Source organism: Protopterus annectens, chromosome 9.part0 (genome assembly GCF_019279795.1).
Source record: "Protopterus annectens isolate FY-2018-M chromosome 9.part0, PAN1.0, whole genome shotgun sequence".
NCBI lineage: Eukaryota > Metazoa > Chordata > Ceratodontiformes > Protopteridae > Protopterus > Protopterus annectens.
Genome location: NC_056743.1, coordinates 1,594,353,356 through 1,594,377,163, shown reverse-complemented (window position 1 = coordinate 1,594,377,163; position 23,808 = coordinate 1,594,353,356). Strand labels below are relative to the sequence as shown.

General features: G+C 39.3%; 1 protein-coding gene across 7 annotated transcripts in view; it reads left to right on the top strand.

Moving 5' to 3' along the window:
• Window positions 1-23,808, top strand: part of EVI5L (ecotropic viral integration site 5 like) — a 2,636,797-nt gene that overhangs the window by 1,857,977 nt on the left and 755,012 nt on the right. For all 7 annotated transcript variants that reach the window (XM_044084539.1, XM_044084538.1, XM_044084535.1 and 4 more), the window contains one exon: window positions 12,930-13,058. In XM_044084539.1, coding sequence (XP_043940474.1) covers window positions 12,930-13,058 — 129 coding nt within the window. The remainder of the gene's footprint in view (window positions 1-12,929; window positions 13,059-23,808) is intronic.

The window sequence follows — 23,808 nt, the reverse complement described above, 5'->3', positions numbered from 1 at the left end:
GAGCTGCCTGTCGGGAGCTAGGATCCACCACATAACACATGCACTCAGGTCACTCCAAAGCAAGTATAAATATGACTCTGTCATTGTCCATGCCGGCGTTAATGACCTGAGACGTACCTCCCTGAACTACATGAAAAGAGACATAGAGGAGCTCTCTGATTATGTAGCCCAGGCTGGTATGACCCTGACCCTGAGCAGCATCTTGCCCTCACCAAGAATGATGCCACAATACAAGGACAAGATGGTCAGCTTTAATAATTGGCTCAATTACTGGTGTCATTCTAGGGGGATCCAATGTCTGTCTGCTTGGGATGACATGCTGGACAAGCCACGCTGCTTCGCAAGGGACAGCTTGCACCTTTCACCACTGGGCTTCCAGATATTGGCTAAGGCTCCTGCCACCCCCATAGTGCCTTTTTTAGGCAAGGCTCAAAAGACAAACCCACCTCCTTAGAAAACAAAAATGGAAAAAAAGTAAGGGTAATGCTACTCAACGCCAGAAGTCTAAATCTCAAGATGCAGGCTCTCGAAGCACTCCTCAGTATGGAGAGCATCGATGTCTGTGCAGTAACTGAAACCTGGTTCAAGGCTCCTGAGAGCACCCCAGCTCTACCAGGCTATACATCGTATTATGCATTTCGGCCCCAGAACTCGGGCCGAACCACAAAGGGAGGGGGAGTGTCCATATTCATCAAGGACACCCACACCTCCAGGTTAGTGGCAACACATGAAGCATCGGAGACCATCCAGGTGCTACTAACCTTAGGCAAAACTGCTATACAACTGGTAGCATGTTACAGGCCACCCTCCCAATCTCAGGAACCCCATTCAGCCTTCCTCAAGACATTGGAGGATATGAATGCCTCACGTAATACCATCATATTGGGAGACTTCAACTACCCTAACATAGACTGGGTGCATTATTCTAGCCCTAACACCCTAGCCCAAAGGTTCCTGGAATTCATTAACTCGAATGCAATGGAACAGTTAGTCACCTCTCCCACAAGGGGAGAAAATATACTAGACCTGATCATCACAAACATGGGGACAAAATACTCCACACCGAAAGTATACCCCTCACTAGTGAGATCTGACCACAAACTAATCACCCTGGATATTCATATCCCACCTCCACCCCCAGCACAAAAGACTACAGTGAGAAACTTCTCAAAGGCCGACTTTACACTTCTCAAGACTGAGATGGTATCCTTTAAGCCCCCTGGGCCAGAGGAAACCACATCCCACAATGCTGAATCCTTCACAAATGCTTTCTACGGACATCTCCAAGAATGCATGGATCATGCAATCCCAAATAAAACCAAGACCCTCTCCACCAAGGGCAGGTGTCCTGTCTGGTGGACCCCAGCCATAAACAAACTGTATAACAAAAGAAGGAAGCTACTGCAAGACCGAGCAAAATCCCATAAAGGGAAGGCATCTCTGACCAGCACTAGCAAAAAACTACATTCACTCATAAAAACATCCAAGGCCAACTTTGAGAGAAAAATTGCTAAGGACACTAAAGATAACCATAAGGCCTTCTTCAGCTATGTTAGAAACCTGGGCGGAAACCCTCAGATATGCTCAGAGTTAGTTCATGACGACAAAAAATACAGTGAACCCACAGATATTGCCAACATACTGTTAGACAGGTTCAGTGCAAACTTCTCCCCTCCCTCACCCCCAAAAGAAGAAATAGTTATCCCAGCTGAATGTAACCTCCCTGTCATCTCAGATGTCCAGGTGAGAGCCGCTCTCAGCAAAGCTAAAAACACAGCATCTATGGGACCTGACGGTATCCCTGGTTGCGTGCTACGTAATCTCCAAGAGGAGCTAAACCCACACATAAAAATGCTGTTTAACCTTAGCCGTACTGCAGGATATGTACCTGAACACTGGCGTACAGCAACAGTGGTCCCACTCCACAAAGGAGGCTCCTCTACAGACCCTGGAAACTACCGCCCCATAAGCTTAACCAGCCTGGTCTGCAAAGCTATGGAAAGAATCATTATGGAACTCATAAACAGAGACATTGGGGAACTACAGACACTTGATCCTACCCAGTTCGGCTTTGTAAAGGGCAAATCCTGCCTTTTGAACCTGGTTGACTTTTTTGAAACCGTCACTAGAGCCATTGATGAGGGCAAAGCAGTCCATACAGCCTACCTGGACTTGGCTAAAGCCTTCGACACAATACCCCACTCAGGCATCATATACAAGCTCAACAGCTTAAATGTAAACCCATATGTCACAAGATGGGTTGCAAACTGGCTAAAGGACAGAAGCCATAAAGTCAAAATCGCTGGAGCTATGTCAGACTAAAAGCCAGTCACAAGTGGTGTCCCACAGGGCTCTGTCCTGGGACCCCTATTGTTCTGCATTTATTTCTCAGATGTGAAAGCAAACACGGGAGGGTTGTGGCTGACAAAGTTCGCAGATGACTGCAAACTAGGCGCCATAGTTGATACACCAGCTGACACATGCATCCTACAGAAAGGCCTTACTGAGACGGACAACTGGTGCTGAAGTCATGGCCTTAAACTAAATGCCAAAAAATGTATAGTCATCCCCTTTGGGAAAAACAAAGTACCCACAAATTATCACATAGGCAGTAACCCACTGAGTACGGAAAAAGTAATCCGAGACCTGGGGACCCAAGTTGACAGTGACCTCTCATTCGACACCCAGGTTGCCAAAATGGTTAGAAAGACCTTTTACTTTGCCCACCTTATCATGAAGGGATTCACATCTAGATCAAAGGAGGTCATTGTACCCCTGTATTCCTCCCTTATCAGGCCCATGATTGAGTACAATGCCCCATTTGGTATGTACCTCACCCGGCACCTGCAGCAGCTGGAGAGACCCCAAAAGTACCTCACCAAGAGGATCAAGGGTCTCCAACATATGTCATATGCTGCCAGACTAAAGAAACTCCAGCTCTATTCAGTAGCATACCGCCTACTCAGAGGTGATCTATGCCTGACGTACAAGGCCATGTCCAATCAGGAATTGATGGACATGCTCCATCTCAAAAAATGCAAATCCATCAGAACCACGAGAGCTAAAGATCTAAACCTCAGCACAAATATGAATAGGACATGCTGGAGGGACAGATTCATAACTCAGAGGCTTCCCACACTCTGGAACAGGATCCCAGTTCATGTTAGGCAGAGCCGCTCACTGACTCTCTTCAAGAGAAATCTTGACGAGTGGATGGGAGATCGTAGGTTTACCCCGGGGGTCATCTCTGTGTCACTACTAGACAGAGGCACAGTAAACTAAATCTATACTTTTATACCATTACATGGGGTGGCGAAAGCCACATACACTGTGGACAGGCTTATAAATGCCCTGGGGCAGATAGCCTAGTACTAAACTATGAAACTATTAGAGAAGTTAAAACAGTTTTTAAGGTATCAGAACTAGAAGGAGCACCTGTTGTTACCAACACTGTGCGCCGCATGGTCAAGTATTTCGTTCTGCCCAAAACACTTAACAATGTAATCCTGCGACTGCGGTTGCCTTGTAGCAAGTGTGAATGTTTCACGAAAGTCCCGATGTTCAGCATCCAGTTTATCTAGTCTCAAAAGTAAACTTTCTAACTTGTGGTCAGTCATATCCAAACGACTGCCCGCGACCGGATTATCTGTGTCATCCAATAAGTCCTCGGCAGTAAGACTCTGTTTAAAAACCGCAGGTGTTTCTTCTGGTTTAAACGTATCAATGTTGCTGCTTGCACCTGTTGCCATAACAAAACAGTGAATAAAACCAAGGCAACAAACTAGTAAAAATAAAAAAACGGGTGCAGTAGCAGTCGAAAAATGTTTATTTAACAAGTTCTTTAAGCGCTTTTCGTCAGCGATTAATGGCTGACTTCTTCAGAAATAAGAGACAGTGAAAAATTTGTCTATTATATAAAACAATGTTGAATTAGAAACCCAATTAAAATGTAATTGGCTGAACATCCCATTCAGTCAATTTAAAGACACATTCACAGTTTGTGTCAACATTAAGGAAAAGACGTATACTAAATAGCATGGATACAAAAAAATAAAAAGTAAATTAAAAAGGAAGAAAAAATGAAAATGGCATTAACACTATATGTCGATTAATCAGACATTCGTAAGTAAATTATATCATTGTAATGTTATTTACAAGTTTTTGTAAATTATTATAGTAACAAAGGAATTAACAGCAAGCCTGCAGAAAACAATTGTTATAATCAACAGAAAAACATCTTACCCAGGCTAAAACTAACCCATTTAAGTCATGTCTTAAGACTATTCAGTTTAAGTAAGCTCAGAATTGAGCAAGTGTCATTAAGGCCTGGATAACTATGTGCATTTAATCTAACTTGCCAAATCAACTCAGATTCTTCCAACTTGAAAGGTCTTGGTCCCCCTCTACTATCACAACTTACTTGGTCTATAAAAACTTAAATGTGTGATCATTAAAAACTGAAGTGTGTTTTGCTAGAGCATTCTCAAGTTTGCACTTATGATAACATATAAGTGCTCATGTATTCTGTCTCTCCGTCTCCTTTCAGTCTTACCTATGTAGAAGACCGGACAGGATGTGCACCTAGCTAAATAGATAACAAACGTGGAATTACAAGTAAATTTATGTTTCAATTTATAAGATATACCATTTAAATCGAAACAGGTTGCTTCTTCCACATATCTACAATAGTTACAATTTTGACACTTCAACATACCTGGGTTTCAAACTGGTAGGGTTTCTTAAAAGCCACTTTTGGTCTATCACCCAATTTTTCAAGTATTAGCGGGTACATTTGCTATCAAAAACTGCAGTATATCTTATAAATTGAAACATAAATTTACTTGTAATTCCACGTTTGTTATCTATTTACCTAGGTGCATATCCTGCCCGGTCTTCTACACAGGTAAGACCGAAAGGAGACTGAGAGACAGAATATATGAGCAAATATGCTATCATAAGTGCAAACTTGAGAATGCTCTAGCAAAACACACTTCAGTTTTTAATGATCACACATTTAAGTTTTTAGTTATAGACCAAGTAAGTTGTGATAGTAGAGGGGGATCGAGACCTTTCAAGTTGGAAGAATCTGAGTTGATTTTGGCAAGTTAGATTAAATGCACATAGTTATCCAGGCCTTAATGACACTTGCTCAATTCTGAGCTTACTTAAATTGAATAGTCTTAAGAGATGACTTAATTGTGTTAGTTTTAGCCTGGGTAACATGTTTTTCTGTTGATCATAACAAATGTTTTCTGCAGGCTTGCTGTTAATTCCTTTGTTACTATAATAATTTATAAAAACTTGTAAATAACATTATAATGATATAATTTACTTACGAATGTCTGATTAATCGACATGTAGTGTTAATGCCATGTTCATTTTTTCTTCCTTTTTAATTTACTTTTTATTTTTTTGTATCCATGCTATTTAGTATATGTCTTTTCCTTAATGTTGACACGAACTGTGAATGTGTCTTTAAATTGACTGAATGGGATGTTTAGCCAATTACGTTTTAATTGGGTTTCTAATTCAACATTGTTTTATATAATAGACTAATTTTTCACTGTCTTTTATTTCTGAAGAAGTCAGCCATTAATCGCTGACGAAAACGCTTAAAGAACTTGTTAAATAAACGTTTTTCGACTGCTACTGCACCCGTTTTTTATTTTTACTAGTTTGTTGCCTTGGTTTTATTCACTGTTTTGTTATGACAACGGGTGCAAGCAGCGACATTGATAAGTTTAAACCACAAGAAACACCTGCGGTTTTTAAACCGAGTCTTACTGCTGAGGTCTTATTGGATGACACAGATAATCCGGTCGTGGGCAGTCGTTTGGATTTGATTAACCACAAGTTAGAAAGTTTACTTTTGAGACTAGATAAACTGGATGCTGAACATCGGGACTTTAGTGAAACATTCACACTTGCTACAAGGCAACCACAGTCGCAGGATTACATTAAGTGTTTTGGGCAGAACGAAATACTTGACCATGCTGCGCACAGTGTTGGTAACACTCTAATAGGTGCTCCACAGCCTTCTAGTTCTGATACCTCTGGGGCGAATTCAACTGGTCTGGAGTAATTTGTTAAATGCATTGGTCAAATTAACTTACCAATGCGAGGTCTAGGCAACCAAGTTAACCCTAACATCGAACCTAATGACGGAACTATTCGGGTACAACAAGCTTTCACCAAACCTGTTGGCGGAGCTAATCCTTTACCTGTCAATGTGGATAATTTTAATTCTGGAAATGCGTTTTGTTCCTCACTTGGTGGTGCAAACTTGGACAAGTCTTTGCGGCATACATCACCATGCCATCACACACCACCAGGAAATGAAGGTAATAATTTTAATGCTGCTTTGCCTGTTTGGCTTAAAAACTGTTTTAACTTATTTAATGATCTTGGTACTGGCGTTAATAAGACCAGTACTGTTCTTAGTGACAACAACACTAAAAACAGTGAGTCGAGCAGTATAAGCACAAAATTAAAAACTTTTGATGCATGCCTACTTAAATTAAAAAAGCTGCAATTAGAAGTCTCTTATTTTAATGAATGCATAAACCGGAAAATAGTACCAAAGGGTTTAAGGCGAGCACCATATCCAACTGGCTTAGAAGCTGGCTCAGTTTTCCACACTTGACTTAGTCAACCTGTTTGACCGCCAGGGACTTGAACTAATTGACTTGATAGTAAAACATTATACTTTGTGGATAGAAGAACTTTCCCTTTATACAATTGATTTGGACAAAACGATTACAATGGATTTGGAGTTTAATAGATACAGATTTGAATATGAGCATAAATTTGCTAGTATTGATGAACACATGTTGAAATTACAATCTCACAAAATCAAGAAACTTTCTAGGGACTGTAATGCTTACAAGCAAGGTGTGGCCTATCCTAATCCCCCACCAGGTCAAACATGGAAAAAGGGTATTTTTTCATTCAACCAAAGCACTTCAGCTAGTTGTGGACAGTACTGCCCTTCAACCCACTCATGTGCATCTATTGGTTCGGGTTTGTCACCTGATAGTCCAGACAACAATGACATTAATAATCCTTATGACAAGAACCCAAATTTGGGTGAACCAAGTGGGACCCCATGGAGTGAAAGGTTAAGGAGTGGTCAATTTAACCTCAACTCTACTAATCAACTTTCAAATTTTCAGCAGCGCCCCTATATGGGGGCAAGACCGAAAATAAGGAACTTCCAACAGCAACAAACAAATGAGAAGTGCAAAAACAACAAACAAAAGGACAAGAATCATTATTAAATGATTCTTTGGTTGTTTCTTTCTTTAATAATAATATTGACAATAATTCTGTCTTGGGTGATGTTGATCATGTTGATCTGTTAAATTCACTTTCTGTTGAAAGTCAGAAGATATTTAACATTGATTATACTTTAACATCACAACAAGTGGAAATTGTTGTAAACAATTCTGGTGATTTTAAATTGTACAACTATAGTACTACTAAATTTGATAACGATATGGTAGAATTCTTATCAAAGGTTTAACATTTGTTCCTTCTAAACCTTTAAACATTGTTGATACTATTTTAGATATCAAACTTTTCACCAGGAAATTGAATTTTACCTTAATTATGGGGAATAAGTCAACTGTTATGGAACAGGAACAACTACATACACCTAGTACTTATAACCCCCCACTTCACCCAGCTTTGGAGTTATTCGAAAAATGTTGTGAACTGGACATTAGACATGCTAATACAACGGGTGCACTATGTAATACAGTGCCCAATATAAACAAGCTAGAACACGAGTATTTACAGTTTTTTAAATCACAAAGCCTTAGGTTTTGTAAACCAGACAAGGGAGGGGGGTTTGTTGTATTTAGCACAGTCGACTATCAGACTCGTATGGAAAAGGTACTTCATTGACACATATGAACCTAGTTCAAGATCAGAAGTCAATAGGGCATATAAAGTTATTAAGGACTGTATTGAGGAGTTATACATTGAAAGTAGAATTGATCAAAAGACATATAGTTATTTAACTACGTCATTTCCAAGATACCCATGTATTTTTGGTATTCCGAAAATTCATAAATGTAAAGAGGACCCCCCCTTTGAGACCGTTGGTTGACAGTAGAGGGTCACCTACTTATTCTTGTGCTAAGGTAGTGGACAGTATCCTACGGAAATATGTAGTCAAGGAAGCCCAAATATGTAAAGATTCATGGACATTCATTGAGAATATAAGATCTGCTAACTATAACACTTATTTCAACTTCTTAGCAGTAGATGTGAGGGATTTTTACACTAGTATACCACACAATATTGCACTAGAATGGGTGACTCTCATTTTAAAGAAACATAATGCTCCCAACAGGGAAATCTACCTTGTCTCTGTACTCCGTGATCTTGTTCTTTCTAACAACTTCTTCATGTCCCATAACAACTTCTTTTTACAGAAAGTAGGGGTGGCAATGGGGTCACCTTGTGGTGGGAGTATAGCCAATTTAGTAATGGCATACTGGGAATCTGAGTTTATCGTTTCCAACAGCAATGAGCACCTTGACAAGTTTATTTATTACACCAGATTTCTAGATGATATTTTTATTTTGATTAATGCTAATGTTGACACAAGTACGTTGATTTTACAATATTTCAATAATACTACTAATTTTTTACAGTTCACACACTCGTTTGGTCCTGACAACATTGCTTATCTTGATGTACTTTTAAGCAAGAACCATAAGTATAACTGTTATACTGCCAAGATATTTCGTAAGAAAACTTATTCAAACACTTTTTTACACTTCACTAGTTGTCATCCTTTTTCTCAGAAAACGTCAGTCGTCAATGGCCAACTAGTAAGAGCTGCTAGGATGGTCAGTTTGGACGACGACTTTCTTGAAGAATGTGCTGTGCTTAAAAATATGTTTCTATTACGAGGCTATCCCGAAACATTGTTGGATAACCTTATACAGGAAATCACTGACAAAAGAAGTCAAAACATTTATAAACCACTCCTCCCAATTAGAACCACCATGACCCCAGAACCTCCAGATTGTGTGCCAGAATTTAATGGTAATAGTACACACAAATTAGAGGAAACTGCAACTAGCTGTACTAACATCAGAAATATGACCTATTTTACTACAACATTTAGTAAAGGTAGTAATATTTGTATTAACATAATAGACAAGAATTGGGAATTGTTTAAAATGTACCCGTTAATACTTGAAAAATTAGGTGATAGACCAAAAGTGGCTTTTAAGAAAGGGAAAAACATTAAATCGGTGTTAGAAGGTAGTAAAACCCTACCTGTTCGAAACCCAGGTATGTTGAAGTGTCAAAATTGTAACTATTGTAGATATGTGGAAGAAGCAACCTGTTTCGATTTAAATGGTATATCTTATAAATTGAAACATAAATTTACTTGTAATTCCATGTTTGTTATCTATTTAGCTAGGTGCACATCCTGTCCGGTCTTCTACATAGGTAAGACCGAAAGGAGACTGAGAGACAGAATATATGAGCACTTATATGCTATCAAAAAGTGCAAACTTGAGAATGCTCTAGCAAAACACACTTCAGTTTTTAATGATCACACATTTAAGTTTTTAGTTATAGACCAAGTAAGTTGTGATAGTAGAGGGGGACCAAGACCTTTCAAGTTGGAAGAATCTGAGTTGATTTGGCAAGTTAGATTAAATGCACATAGTTATCCAGGCCTTAATGACACTTGCTCAATTCTGAGCTTACTTAAACTGAATAGTCTTAAGAGATGACTTAATTGTGTTAGTTTTAGCCTGGGTAACATGTTTTTCTGTTGATCATAACAAATGTTTTCTGCAGGCTTGCTGTTAATTCCTTTGTTACTATAATAATTTACAAAAACTTGTAAATAACATTATAATGATATAATTTACTTACGAATGTCTGATTAATCGACATATAGTGTTAATGCCATTTTCATTTTTTCTTCCTTTTTAATTTACTTTTTATTTTTTTGTATCCATGCTATTTAGTATATGTCTTTTCCTTAATGTTGACACAAACTGTGAATGTGTCTTTAAATTGACTGAATGGGATGTTCAGCCAATTACATTTTAATTGGGTTTCTAATTCAACATTGTTTTATATAATAGACTAATTTTTCACTGTCTCTTATTTCTGAAGAAGTCAGCCATTAATCGCTGACGAAAAGTGCTTAAAGAACTTGTTAAATAAATGTTTTTCGACTGCTACTGCACCCGTTTTTTTATTTTTACCAGTTTGTTGCCTTGGTTTTATTTACTAGATGTATGTATGTATATATGTGTGTATGTGTCTCTGTGTGTTGCCCATACAGCCTTAGAGGAGAGACTGGGCATATCAGAATGGAATACTACAGCTGCTGTCTTTTACTTAGCTTCCCATGTCAGACAGTCACTTGGAATTTCTGTGCAGGTGTGGGTGTGTCTGTCCATATCTGAGGAGGGGTATGTATTTCCTTGTGGGTACTTGTGCTACTTACTTATGCTGGATGTTACAGCTTTCACTCAGTTGAGTGATTCTTAGTCATTCAAATTATGTATTATGATTCAGTGTCATTTTTTGCGGGGTTTGTTAACTGTGTTTGCCCACTAATTATATTTCCCTTTTCAGAGGTAATCTGGGAGCACTGTCAGTTAAATGACTTGCTCAGAATCAAAGTTTTCAAGTACAGCAAATTAAACCTAGGAAAGGATGAAGCCCATTAGCAGCTCATAGCTTTAATCACTCAAACCAAAATGCTGCTGAACAGCTCATGCAGATTGTACATTTCTATGAATCTTATTAATTTATAGTTGCACAACTTGCCTTTTCTGAGCATTGCAAGTTGCATTAATGCATGCATGTGCCTGAACTGCACACTGGATAGGTTAAGTTTCTGAGATGGAAAGCTGTCCTTCTGATGGCCTTTACCTTGACATTAAAAATTTGGAGCGAGTAGTCCTTTGTTTTGAAAAGGCCTTCCTGATTTTCCATCTAGACATGATTGCTCTTTTTTTAAGTTGTACTTTCTTCCCCAGGCGAACAGTTAACCAGGAAACGCATTTATCTTCAGGCTTCCCAAGCAAGGTCACTAGAGATAAGGCTTTATTAATGCATTGTATGTTGGAAGAGATCTGATACTGCATATCTTGCAAGACTCAACTGTAACAGTCAAAGCAGCTGATTGTCTGCTTCTGTACTGGTAAAGTATGTCTTTGCATTTCCATTTATTCTAGGTCTCACTGTACCCCATAGAATTGTCAGCTTCTGTTTCGGGTTTATGAGACCATCTGCTGGACTTAGGAGATCTGTGCTACAAGTATATAGGACTGATCATTCCCCAAACATTGCATTCTGGATTTTCATTCCGGAGTCAGGGCTCACTTCGGCAGGCAGACCTGCCGCAGCCAGTGATGACAGAATTCTTCCACCTCTCCTTGCATAAGTCCTTAGCTCATCATTTATATAATTATGATATACTGGCTTAGAAGGTAGGCCATTATACAATAATTAAAGCTCATAAAGAACATCTCAGTCATTATGACCCTTTCTCCTCCACTCACCCTTTTGTCTGCCTTCACTCCTCCCTCCTCCTTTCTCTTTGAAGAACAAAAAAGATGGCTAATACTTCTCAACTTTTATTGCCTTTTTTGGGTCCTCCTATGTTTATCCTTTTGTTTGGGTGGAAAATGCAGAGGAAAGTTAGGGTGGAGTATTAAGAAGGTGTTCTGTCACTTTTCAATACCACAAGAAGGCATTATACGGTTGATTAAGAAGCAGCTACTTCAAAGCTCTAAAAGAGCTCGACCCCTTGACTGGATTTTCAAATGAATATTTAGGAATTCTTGGCTGAGATGATTTCAAGTTGCTGGTGTGCAGCAATTAACTACAAAGCAATATTTCTATCTTTCTAGCTTCATTTATATATGTGTGTGAATGAGAGGGAGGACAGAGGAATGGTGAGGATTCAGGGAGTAGAGTTGAGGAAGGTGGCTGAGTTTAAATACTTGGGATCAACAGTTCATAGTAATGGTGAGTGTGGAAGAGAGGTGAATAAGAGAGTACAGGCAGGGTGGAGTGGGTGGAGAAGAGTTTCAGTAGTGATTTGTGACAGACTGGTACCAGTAATAGTGAAAGGGAAGGTCTACAGTAGGGTAGTGAAACCAGCTATGTTATATGGTTTGGAGACTGTGGCATTGATGAAAAGGCAGGAGTCAGAGATGGAGGTGGCATAGTTAAAGATGTTAAGATTTGCTTTGGGTGTGACAAGGATGGACAGGATTAGGAATCAGTATATTAGAGGCTCAGCTCAGGTTGGACAGTTTGGAGACAAAGCCAGAGAGGTGAGATTGTGTTGGTTTGGACATGTGCTGAGGAGGGATGCTGGGTATTTTGGGAAAAGGATGCTACAGATGGAGCAGCCAGGTAAGAGGAAAAGAGGAAGGCAGAAGATAAGGTTTATGGATGTGGTGAGAGAGGACATGCAAGTGGCTGGTGTGACAGAGCAAGATGCAGAGGACAGGAAGAAATGGAAACAGATGATCCTCCGTGGTGACCCCTAACAGGAACAGCCAAAAGAAGATGATGATGATGATTTATGTTGAAACCCTGGAGTAGTTGTGATTTTTCAATAAACTCCTTCAGTAGTCTAACACTTATCAGTGTCATTTAAAAAAAAAAACAGTTAAAATATATTGAATAATTGGTCATTTGATGACATTATTTTCATCATTCCATCTTATAATCAGATTGCTGAAATTGTTATCATTCCAAGCTGTGTGGAAAGGCTGGGCAGTAAGGAATTTTAAGCAAGAAAGAAATTATAGAGTGAGAACAATATAAGTTAAGTGAAACTATAAATGTTTAGAAAGCAGCTGCAAGTCTGTTTTTTATCTGATTAAACCTTATTCTAACAGACAACTTTACTCTGATTTCTACAGACTAATCCCCGTTATACAGAGGAGTTTGTATCCCACCTAGAAATGGAGTTAGAGCAGTCACGACTGAGAGAAGGGGAAACATTAAGTGCACTTAAAGAGATGCAAGATAAAGTTCTTGAAATGGAAAAGGTAATCTGTTCATTTATTGTTGCTGAGCATATGCTTATTTTGTGCAACTCTTGTTATTGATATTGCAGATTTTTTATCTCAAAATTTATATAAATTGCTGAAAACTGTATTACTAATGACAATTTTCTATAGAATTCTTGTTTTTGGTGAGAGTGGAATCATTTTGGAGCAGAACCTCCTTTGACTAAACAATTGGGGCTGTAGTACTGAAATATAATGAAACAGTTGCCTCTAAAGTTCTTAGTAAAAGTGTTGGGTGATCTTGCCCATTACAATATGAAAGTGAAATATCAAGTCTCAACTGTATCTGGAGATGTTCATAGTGATAACTGCTATCAATTCTAATTTTATTGTGTTTGTAGCTGTCAAGTGGCCTAATACTGTTAGTAGTAAGACTTCAGTATTTTTGTGGTCCTGGGTAGCCTGGGGCTGTGCTCATTAGCAGCAGTCTGGCTGTAATGCACATCCACATCTTTTTGTTTTGTCACTTGAAGTCACTAATCACTTGGCTCTACTTTGTTAAATAATTATTTTCTGCCCTTTTCTCTTGCAATTTTAATAATTAGGTAGCTTTTTCTGTTTCATACGTAAATTATTTTATTTACAGAGATTGAAATTTCACTGGCCCCCTGTAAGCTGTCTGCCTTAGACTGGAAAAGTGGACCATGAAAAGTAAAATGGTACCATCTCTTCCACCTCTGTTATCTAATTCTAAGGAGGAATGTGGTGACACCTTAGGTTACAGAAATTAGACTAGTTGTGATCTTCCACAAGCAAAGGAAAGTATGATTCCTGCTGAGCTGACACTCTTAGCTCCCCCTCAGTCTAGTGTATGTGGCCAAGTCGGGTGTTTATTATTACAGAGCAGCTAAATTTTAGTTTGGCACCGTCTTCAGCCCTGTTTTAGCTCCACTGTTAGTTGTATCTTTGTATCGCTCTGTCTCTCTCTGTTTAACATGAACAATGTATTTGTGAAGTTTCCCTTTACAAGCATAATTGCTTATCTCTGATACTTCTCATGGAATGCATAACTTTGAGTTTGTCTTGCGGATGTGTGTATAAATGTTTTTGTAAACATCTTTAATAAATTACCAGTGAAGACATTGGCAAACATACATTAATAGAAAAGAAAACAAACCACATTAACATTTTTCTGTTTTCATGGATTATACATGACATATGCTTCCTTTCTTTATAAATATCATCAGTCCAACATGACATAAATTGCTCAGTTCCTGCCTTGCCTTAAACCACGCTCTGCTACTTGAACATTATTCTGTATGTGCTTTCCCACAATTTTTATTTATTTATATGTAATTTGCTTCTTTCCTTTTCTAAACATATCTCTTGCAGTTATTTTCTTTCTTTTACAACATTCAGTACTTCAAGTACTTTGTCCATGTACTAACCCCCACTGATATCTTTTTTCTTCCATTCTATAATCTTAACTCTATTCCTACACCTGTGCCCATGCCTTCCCTTCTCTCTCCTACTCCCTATAATGAGATACATTTATTATTCCTTTATTTAATAATTCTATTAATAATTGCTTTTACCTTCTAGTGTGAAAAAAAAAAAAAAAAAAAAAAAAGTTTTTTTTATGTTTTCTGTATTATTTATAGTTCATTTTATTTTTATTTAGTTAGTTTTAATTCTGTAGAATTGCTTTCAATTTAAATAAATAAATAAACAGTTGGTTTAGACTTCGATTTCCATTTTCTGGTAATTCAACTTAACAAAACCTTACTATGTCTAGATCATGTTCCATCTCAAAATAATTATTTTCTTAGTTACAGCCATTTTTTCACCTAATATCTCAGAAAAAGTGTTCTGTAGGGAATTTTTAAAATACTCGTACTCCCAAACGGGTCTATATTATAAGATCGATGGTTGAAAACATCGAACAACATATGGTCGACGTCTTCAAACGTCGACCTTATAAAAGACAAAAAAAAAAAAAAAGTACTCTAATGGGTTTAAGCAGAAGGGCAAGCCCCCCTGCACCCCTGCTACCTAAATATACCAACTACGAGACCGCACTACATTGCAGTAAATGGAAATCTCTCCTTACAGAGATTTCTGTTTACACGCTCAAGATTTTGAGCGTTCGATGTTGTCATGTCGACAATGTCAGATTCAACATTGTCGGCATTCAAGATTATAATATACACCCTCCCAAACATATGATGTCCTTCTGTATCACTGTAGCAGTATTCTTCACTGTAGAGATCTCTTCCAAGGATAGCTCAACATCCAGCCAGTATACCAAGTGTGCCGTATGTCACACACATGCTCCTCGTTCAGGACGTAGGACATAAGGGTGACATACAGATGCATTTACCCAGAACGTCTGATGGCGTCCTTTTCATTGTTCCTCAGTGTGTGGGGTACCTGATCCAACCTTGGATCTGACTTGACCACATACACTAGACTTTTAGATCTAACTCTTGAGATTCTCTTGTACCCACAATGCTTTAGTCATTTAACAATACCTTAGATCTCGTTTACCACCATCTTCCACAGAGGTGATTCCCTCTCTGAGTACTACATTGAATAGTGTTTTTGCATTTTTTTTTTTGTAAGCATTATCTTTATTTACTGTATTTTATACTACTTTTATCTTCTCCCCCTCCTATTTTTTACTAACACATGAGTTCTTTCCCGATTGTGTCCTTTATAATTTTTTCTATATCGTTTGGTAGTCTCTAATATTCTGTTTACCATTTCTGGTAATTTGCTAATCTTGGAAAAAAAAAAAAAAAGCCTCTGGGCCTTTCTCTTTCTTTCTTGTTTTTTAAGCTGTGGCTGAGAAACCAACTGTCTTTAAAAAGTGCAAGCCCTGTGGGCATAAGATTCCTAATTCTGATGCGTCTGCTGCCTAAGAGCGCACATACCAGCTGTTCTGTTTGTGCTGTGTTTAATTCTAGAGCACTGTCTGACAGGCTTAAGAAGTTAGTCCTTAAGGGGATGCTGCTTCCCTCTTCATAATCTTCTTCAGGGGCTAATACCCCCATTAAATCTACTAAATCATCTGAGATTAAGGAGTCTTGTAAGAGATCTCCTGTCCATTCTCTGAAGGCTTCGACTTCACCAAGACTTTTTTGGAGCCTCCACAAAAAGTTTAGATCAGGAAAGAAAGCGTTCGGATCCAAAAACCTTTGGTCAGACTGTTATACTGACAAAGTCTACTCGAATCCACTCACTTGGGTTCGCAGTTGAACAGCTCTCTTCCTGACTTCTTTCCCCATTTCTCAAAACAACACTAACGAGGGAGTCTATGCCACAATCAATGACCTCGTCCATCAGGTTCTCCTGCAGTCCTTCTGAGGCCGATGTAGATCGGATGATGAAGAAATATCTCAGATTTCAGATTTAGACGGGGGTTATTCCGTCTTTGTCTCCCATCAAGTCCATGAGTCTTCCTTCCACTTCTCATGTAGTGATCTCTCCTTCTCCGATCTATCCCATGGTTTCAGAGCCCTTGGATCCAAGAGCCCTGAGTGTGTCCGTGTTGGATCTGACAACAGACAGGTCTTCAACTGTGATGGCCTTCCTGACTGGTTCAGCTCCTATTCCCTTGGAACGGGATGAGTTTCGGAGCCAAAGCTTTGGTGCCAGATCTAAGGGCTGGGTTCCACTCTGATATTATAGGAACCATCCTTGCCCTTTAGAGCTTCGGTACTGGATAGCTCAGATCTGACTTCCTCCCTCAAGATACGAATCCCAGCAGGGTCGAGACTTGGTTGCTTCAAAGGTTTCTGCTTTGGTGAGGCCAGTCACTGCTTGGTCCGGTCCATCTGCCCTTGAGGAAGTGGAGAGAGCTTTCTCTCAACTGAGAGATTTGATTACTCTTTCATCCGTGGATCCTATATCTCCTCCCCCTTTGGGTCCGAGCTCTGATCCTATCAGACCTACTCCAGAGGGACAGCCAATCTGGATGACACTATTCCTGCTAGTCCAGATGATTTGCAATATTGTCTAAAACCTGTTTAATCTTTGTGTATGTAGCCTAAGATGTGTTTCCATAATTATAACTATACCTTTTGTTTATTATTGAGATTTGGAGTTCTTAGCTGTACTCCACCCCATAAGCTGCAGTGCATTTCATCTATTTCAGCTAGGCACTGAACAGCCATTCCATTCCTGTGGTTCACATCTCTGCCTGATGGGATACTATCTTATCTTTTTCTCAGTCAGATAGTGCTCCGTAGTTGTGCAACTGGTCTGATGGGAACTTCATCTCTAACTGAAGTTTTCATTCTGATCTGTAGTAATTAAGGACAGCTTATGTTTTTTTCTGTTTGGTCAGGAGGTTCTTTTATTATATTTCCTTCAAGGGTTTTCTTGCTTGCTCTACTATAATGGTAACCTAAAGGTGCCTGGACAGGGGTCCTGTAAGCAGAATTATGATAAAGAAGAGTGTTTTGTAATCTGGGAAAGTTTTAGAAGCTGAGTCCTGCCAACTTCAGCTGTTGTGGGTATAGTAATATGAACTTGGTCCTATACATGTCTTGCTGTCTGAATATGTCAAGAAAGTGCAGTGACAGAGACCTGGTTCAAAGCTCCAGAGAGCACCCCTGCGTTACCAGGCTATAATTCATACCACACCTTTCGGCCACCTAACCCAGAACGAAGCACTAAAGGTGGAGGCATGTCCATATTCATTAATGATATCCACACCTCCAGGCTAGTTGCACAGCATAATGCATCCAAGATTATCCAAGTGCAACTAACTCTGGGCAAGACCGCAATCCAAATTGTAGCTTGCTGCAGACCTCCCACCATGCCCCAGGATTCCCACTCCTTATTTCTTGAAACACTGGAAAGTATTAGAGTACAACCCAACACCCTAATAATGGGCGATTTCAACTACCCCACCATTAACTAGAAAACTACTCATGTACCAACTCTTTTGCTCAATGTTTTCTGGAATTCATAAGTTCCAATGCCTTGGATCAGCTTATTCACACTCCCACCAGGGGCAGCAATATCCTAGACCTGGTCATTACCAACATGGTCAACTGGTGTTCCACACCAGAGGTCAGTTCCTCATTGGTCAGATCCAACCACAAGCTAATCATCCTAGTCATCCTTATCCCACCCCCAATTAGGGAAACCACCGTAAAAAACTTCTCCAAAGCCAACTTCACACTTCTTAAGACAGAAGTGGCAAACTTCATGACACCCGTGCAGATGGACAGTAGAGGTACAACTGCTGAATCCTACACAAATGCACTTTATAAGCACTTACTAGAGTGCATGGATCATGCTATCCCTAATAGAACCAAGATGCTATCCTCCACAAAAAGGAAGCCAATCTGGTGGTCCTCTGCCATAAACAAACTCAACAACAGAAGAAAGAAACTGTTGCAAAAAGAGTAAAATCCCATGACTGGTGGAACTCCCTGGTCAACCTCAGTAAGAAGCTGAGATCCCTCATAAAATCCTCCAAAGCTAGTTACGAAAACAAAATTGCCACTGACTCTAAAGACAACCACAAAGCATTCTATAGCTATGTTAAGAATCTCAATGGCAATACTCAGATCTGCTCTGAATTAAAGCACAATGGCACTAAATATACAGAACCAACTGATATTGCCAACATCCTGGCAGATAGGTTCAGTGCTAACTTTACCCCCTCTCACCCCCTAGAGGGCCCATCTCTATACTGAAAGAATGCAAAGTTCCTGTAGTCACGGCTGCACAGGTAAAAAACACACTCTCCAAAGCCAAGAACACAGCATCCATGGGACCTGACAATATCCCAGGCTGCATTCTACATGAACTACAGAATGAACTGGCACCCTACCTAAGTACCATGTTCAATCATAGCCTCACCTCAGGCTTTGTGCCCACTGAATGGCGCACCATGATGTTTATCCCACTCCACTAAGGGGGAGCCACGACAGACCCCGGGAACTACCGCCCCATTAGCCTAATGAGCCTGGTCTGCAAGGCCGTGGAACTTATCATCATGGAACTCATAAACAAAGACATTGGTAATCTCCAAACTCTAGACCCCACCCAGTTCGGGTTTTTAAAAGGCAGATCATGTCTCCTAAACCTGATAGACTTCTTTGAAGCAGTCACCAAAGCCATAGATGAGGGTAAGGTAGTTCACACAGCTTATCTAGATCTCGCCAAGGCTTTCAACACCATCCCCCACTCTGGAATTATAGATAAGCTCACTAAACTAGGTATAAATCCCTATGTCACAAGATGGGTTGCCAACTGGCCCACGGACAGAACCTACACTGTGAAAGTAGCAGACTCCAAATCCGACTTCAGACCAGTGACAAGTGGAGTACCACAGAGTTCAATCCTGGGTCCTCTCCTGTTTGGTATCTACTTCTCTGAAGTACAGGCTAACACAGAAGGTCTTTGGTTATCAAAGTTTGCAGATGACTGCAAACTAGGAGCCATAATCGGAACTCCTAACAATGTGGACATACTGTAAAAGGGCCTCACTGAGACAGATGCCTGGTGTCAAAGCCATGGCCTGAAGCTCAATGCCAAAAAGTGTATTGTCATCCCCTTTGGTAAAAACTCTGTACCCATGAACTACCACATAAGTGGTAGTCTACTTAACACTGAAAGTGTGATAAGAGACCTTGGGGCACAGGTGGGCAGTAGTCTCTCCTTTGATAATCACATCGCCAGAGTGGTCAGGAAATCCTTCTACATGGCACACCTCATCACAAAAGGTTTCTCATCCAGAAAAAAAAAGAGGTCACTGTTCCCCTCTACTCATCACTCATTAGACCCATTATAGAGTACAATGCCCCTTTTAGTATGTACCTCACAAGACATCTACAACAACTGGAAAGGCCACAGAAATACCTCACAAAGAGGATTACTGGCCTCAAACAGATGCCCTATGCAGACTGTCTCAAAAAACTCCAGCTTTACTCCGTCGCATATTGCCTACTCAGAGGCGATCTATGCCTAACATGTAAAGCTATGTCAAACCCAGAGTTGTTGGACATGCTCCACTTAAAGAAATTCAAATCCCTCCAAGCTGCACGCTCTAAGGACCTAAACCTTGTCACCACAGTAAACAGGACATGCTGGAGGGATAGATTCCAGTCCCAGAGACTTCCTATACTCTGGAACAAGCTACCCATCTATGTCAAGCAAAGTTCTTCATTAGCACTCTTCAAGAAAAATCTTGATGAGTGGATGGGAAATAGGAAATACACCCCGGGGATCACTTCTGTGTGTCTGCTGGACAGTGGCACAGGAAAATAACTTTCTTGGGTAGCATAAGCTATGGTACCTTGCTGGCTAGGCTTACATAGGCCTTTGAGCTGATAGCCTAGTACCTACATATGAACCACAATAAACAGAACATGCTGGAGGTATCTATTCCTGTCCCAGAGACTTCCCATACTCTGGAACAGACTACCTGTCTATGTCAAACAGAGCTCCTCATTAGCACTCTTCAAGAAAATTATTGATGATTGGATAGGAAATAGGAAATTCACCCCAGGGATCACTTCTGTGACTCTGCTCGACAGGGGCACAGGAAAGTAATTTTCTTAGGTGGCGAAAGCCAGGGTACCTTTTTGGCTAGGCTTATGTAGGCCCTAGGGCTAATAGCCTAGTACCTACCTATGAACCTAAGTGTGAAACCTGCAACCCTGGAAATTAGTTGTTAAGAGTTCAGTTATGAAATAAATTGAAGACCTTACTGTGGACCTGGCTGGCATGATGCTTATGGAAACAACTTAATTCTCACACAGATGGGTAGATAAAAGTGATAAACATTCAAGTATGGGTGAGATGCAGCTGATGTTTCTTTTATGACTGTTATCAGTCATGGAATGGGGTACAGCAGGTATGCTTGACCCTGCATCCAGCCCTTCCCAACAGCAACAGCCTTATGGCCAGTTGCTGAGTCAGAACTTCCATCACCTAACCACAAGTGATGGCTAGTATCATTTGTTTCAGCCTATACCATGTCCTCATCCTTCTCACAAAGACAAAACCTGGAAGCATATTTTTCTTTTGCCAATTCATCAGTTTCAAATTAGTATACACAGCGTAGTAAAAGAAGCAGTATAAACAGAATACACAATACTGTGTGTTGCGTAACTATTTCCATCTCACAACCCAAGTCCCCCCAATTAACTTTATCTAACTCTTCCACTGATACCAGCGGTTACCTGGTACATTGGCAGATCTGCCATGTACTTTGCCAAGACAGGGAAAACATTGTTACTCAGGGCTCATGTTTATTGTAGTTCTTAAATGTGAAAGCATTTCACAAGCAACATAGGTTCATAGGTGTGTACTAGGCAAATTGGAGCCTTTACAAGCTTAGGCAAAAAAAAAATTGCCCAGGCACCCTGCCACTTCCTCTCTATCCTGCTATGTAACCTTTCTTATGTCCTCTTTTCCCTTTCTAGATTTTCTGTTCATTACTTCCCTGAGTAAATTACACTGCACTTTTTAGCAGTTCTTCCCACTCAGATTTATGCTCTCCTGACATTTAGCTCATTCATCAGAACTCTGTCTTAGAATGTTGCGACTATATTTTTAACACTTTTATTGAATTATCACTTAAGACAATGACAAACATGCATTTATGTAAAAGAAAACAAACCATATTAACATGTTCACAGTTTCAAACATTATAGATCACATATTTGTCTGTATAATTATCATCAATCCAGCATTACATAAAATGTTCGATTCCTGCCTTCCCTTAAATTTCCAGTTTTCTATGTAATTTGTTCCTACCCTTTTCTAAAGCTCTCACTTCCAGTTCTTTTTTCTCTGTTTCAGTAGTCACTACTTCTAATACAGTTGGTTTAAACTTTGATTTTCATTTTCTAGTAATTCCTTTTTTTGGCAGACACCAGAATTAAACTTGCTAAGGCCTTGCTATGTCAAGGCAATTCAGATCCTGTATCACAGCTCAAAAAAATAATTTCTTTAATTACACCATTTGCTCACCCAATATTTCTGGCAGGGTACTCTATAGGACATTTTATAAAGTCTGCCAACACATTACACTCCCAAAACATATGTCCCCAGTAACGTCTTTCCTCCCAATCACACCTCCAGGGATTGGCATAATGATTAAAGTCTTTATCTCACAGATCGAATGTTCAGGGTTTGATTCTGACTAGGTGGTGTTACTGGCTAAGCTTATATTAGTCTGCAGACTCATAGCCTAGTATTCGCCTATAAACCCTAAAAACATTTGCCATCTACCTGAGGAAAAATTATTTTGAGTCTGCTTAGGCTTTAAAAACACCTGTGCAAACTTCCAAGCTAACATCATAAATCTTCAAGACTTTGTTGCATATTAGGGAGCCATATACATCTCCTCCCATTGTCCTTGTGAACTGCTCTTCCCAAACTTTTCTAACCTCTTCTCATTGATTCCTATAGTTACTATACTGTATTTTATATGTCCTACTAATTAGCCCTTTGTAACAGCATTTTCTGATCTAGATTAAACTAAAAACTCTAACAGAGCAGGTGTTTCATTTAGGATTCCCTGTCTCTTTCTTTTTGCTTGTACTCTGATATCAATCCCTGATAGGGATGACAGTCTCTAGCCTGCAGACCAAATGTCTTCTTGGTCTCTTCCCATTGTTTTACCTTTAGCGCTAATGTTATTTGTGCCCAGTACTTTACTTCAGTTTTTTTACACTAATTTCCAGCCCCCTCTTGCCTATCCTGTGTCCACCTAATTGCAATCATCTCTATCGGCAATCTCTTTTCTCTATCCTTGCATTGGCTTAGTTTTTAGAATACTGTCTGCTACTTTATGGATATAATAGTCTTTATTGCTGCATCCAAAATCTCACTCTCTCCTTATTTCTTGGATTTCCTCTCCTGCTTCCTCATCATCCCTTTCCAATTTGAATTATAGCTTTCTGTGTATGCTATGCTGTATGTGAGTCTTAATTGTGTAGCTCTAAAATATCTCTTCAAATCATGTAATCCTAAACTGCCTTGTTGTTCTCCTCCCAGATAAAATCCTTCAACCCTTTACTAATTACTATCCACAACTTACTCTTCTGGTTGATAAAAATATTCCTGACCTGTATATAAAACTAAACATTTTCACTGCTTGTATCTTGCTATTCATATCCATAAACAAGAGCTTCCAGTTTTTTATTTTTTGTATTATATTTTGTTTAGTCTCTTTCCACATATCTTTAGCTGCCGTAACAGAATCCTTTTAAATCTATGCTCCTAAATATTCGATTTTTATTGTCTCCTCATAAATATTTGTATTGCTGAACCAATTCATGTGTGGTTTATATATATATATATATATATATATATATATTTATATATATATATATGTATATGTATTTGTGTATGTATAGCTATATGTGTACATAGTTTATAGATACAGCCTTTGTTTTATCTTCATTAATGTTATATCCGGAAAAGACTTGAAACTGTTTCTGAATGTTCCACAATACTGACATGTCCTTTTCTGGTTTTATCAGCTACAAAATAATATCATCCTCTTATTTTCTTTGCCAGTGGGCCAAAATAAGGCAGGGGAAGGGGCACCCCTACCTGGTTCCTCTTTTCAGACACAACTGATCAGAGGGGGAACCCTCCTACTTCAGTTTTTGCCTCTAATCCTTCATATATATCCTGCTAATTAATTTTATAATTGTACCAGGGAATGCAAATACGTCCATTGCCATACTTGTAAAATCCCAGCTTATTCTGTTGAATGCTTTCTTTTCATCAAGACCCACTAACAGCAGCAGTA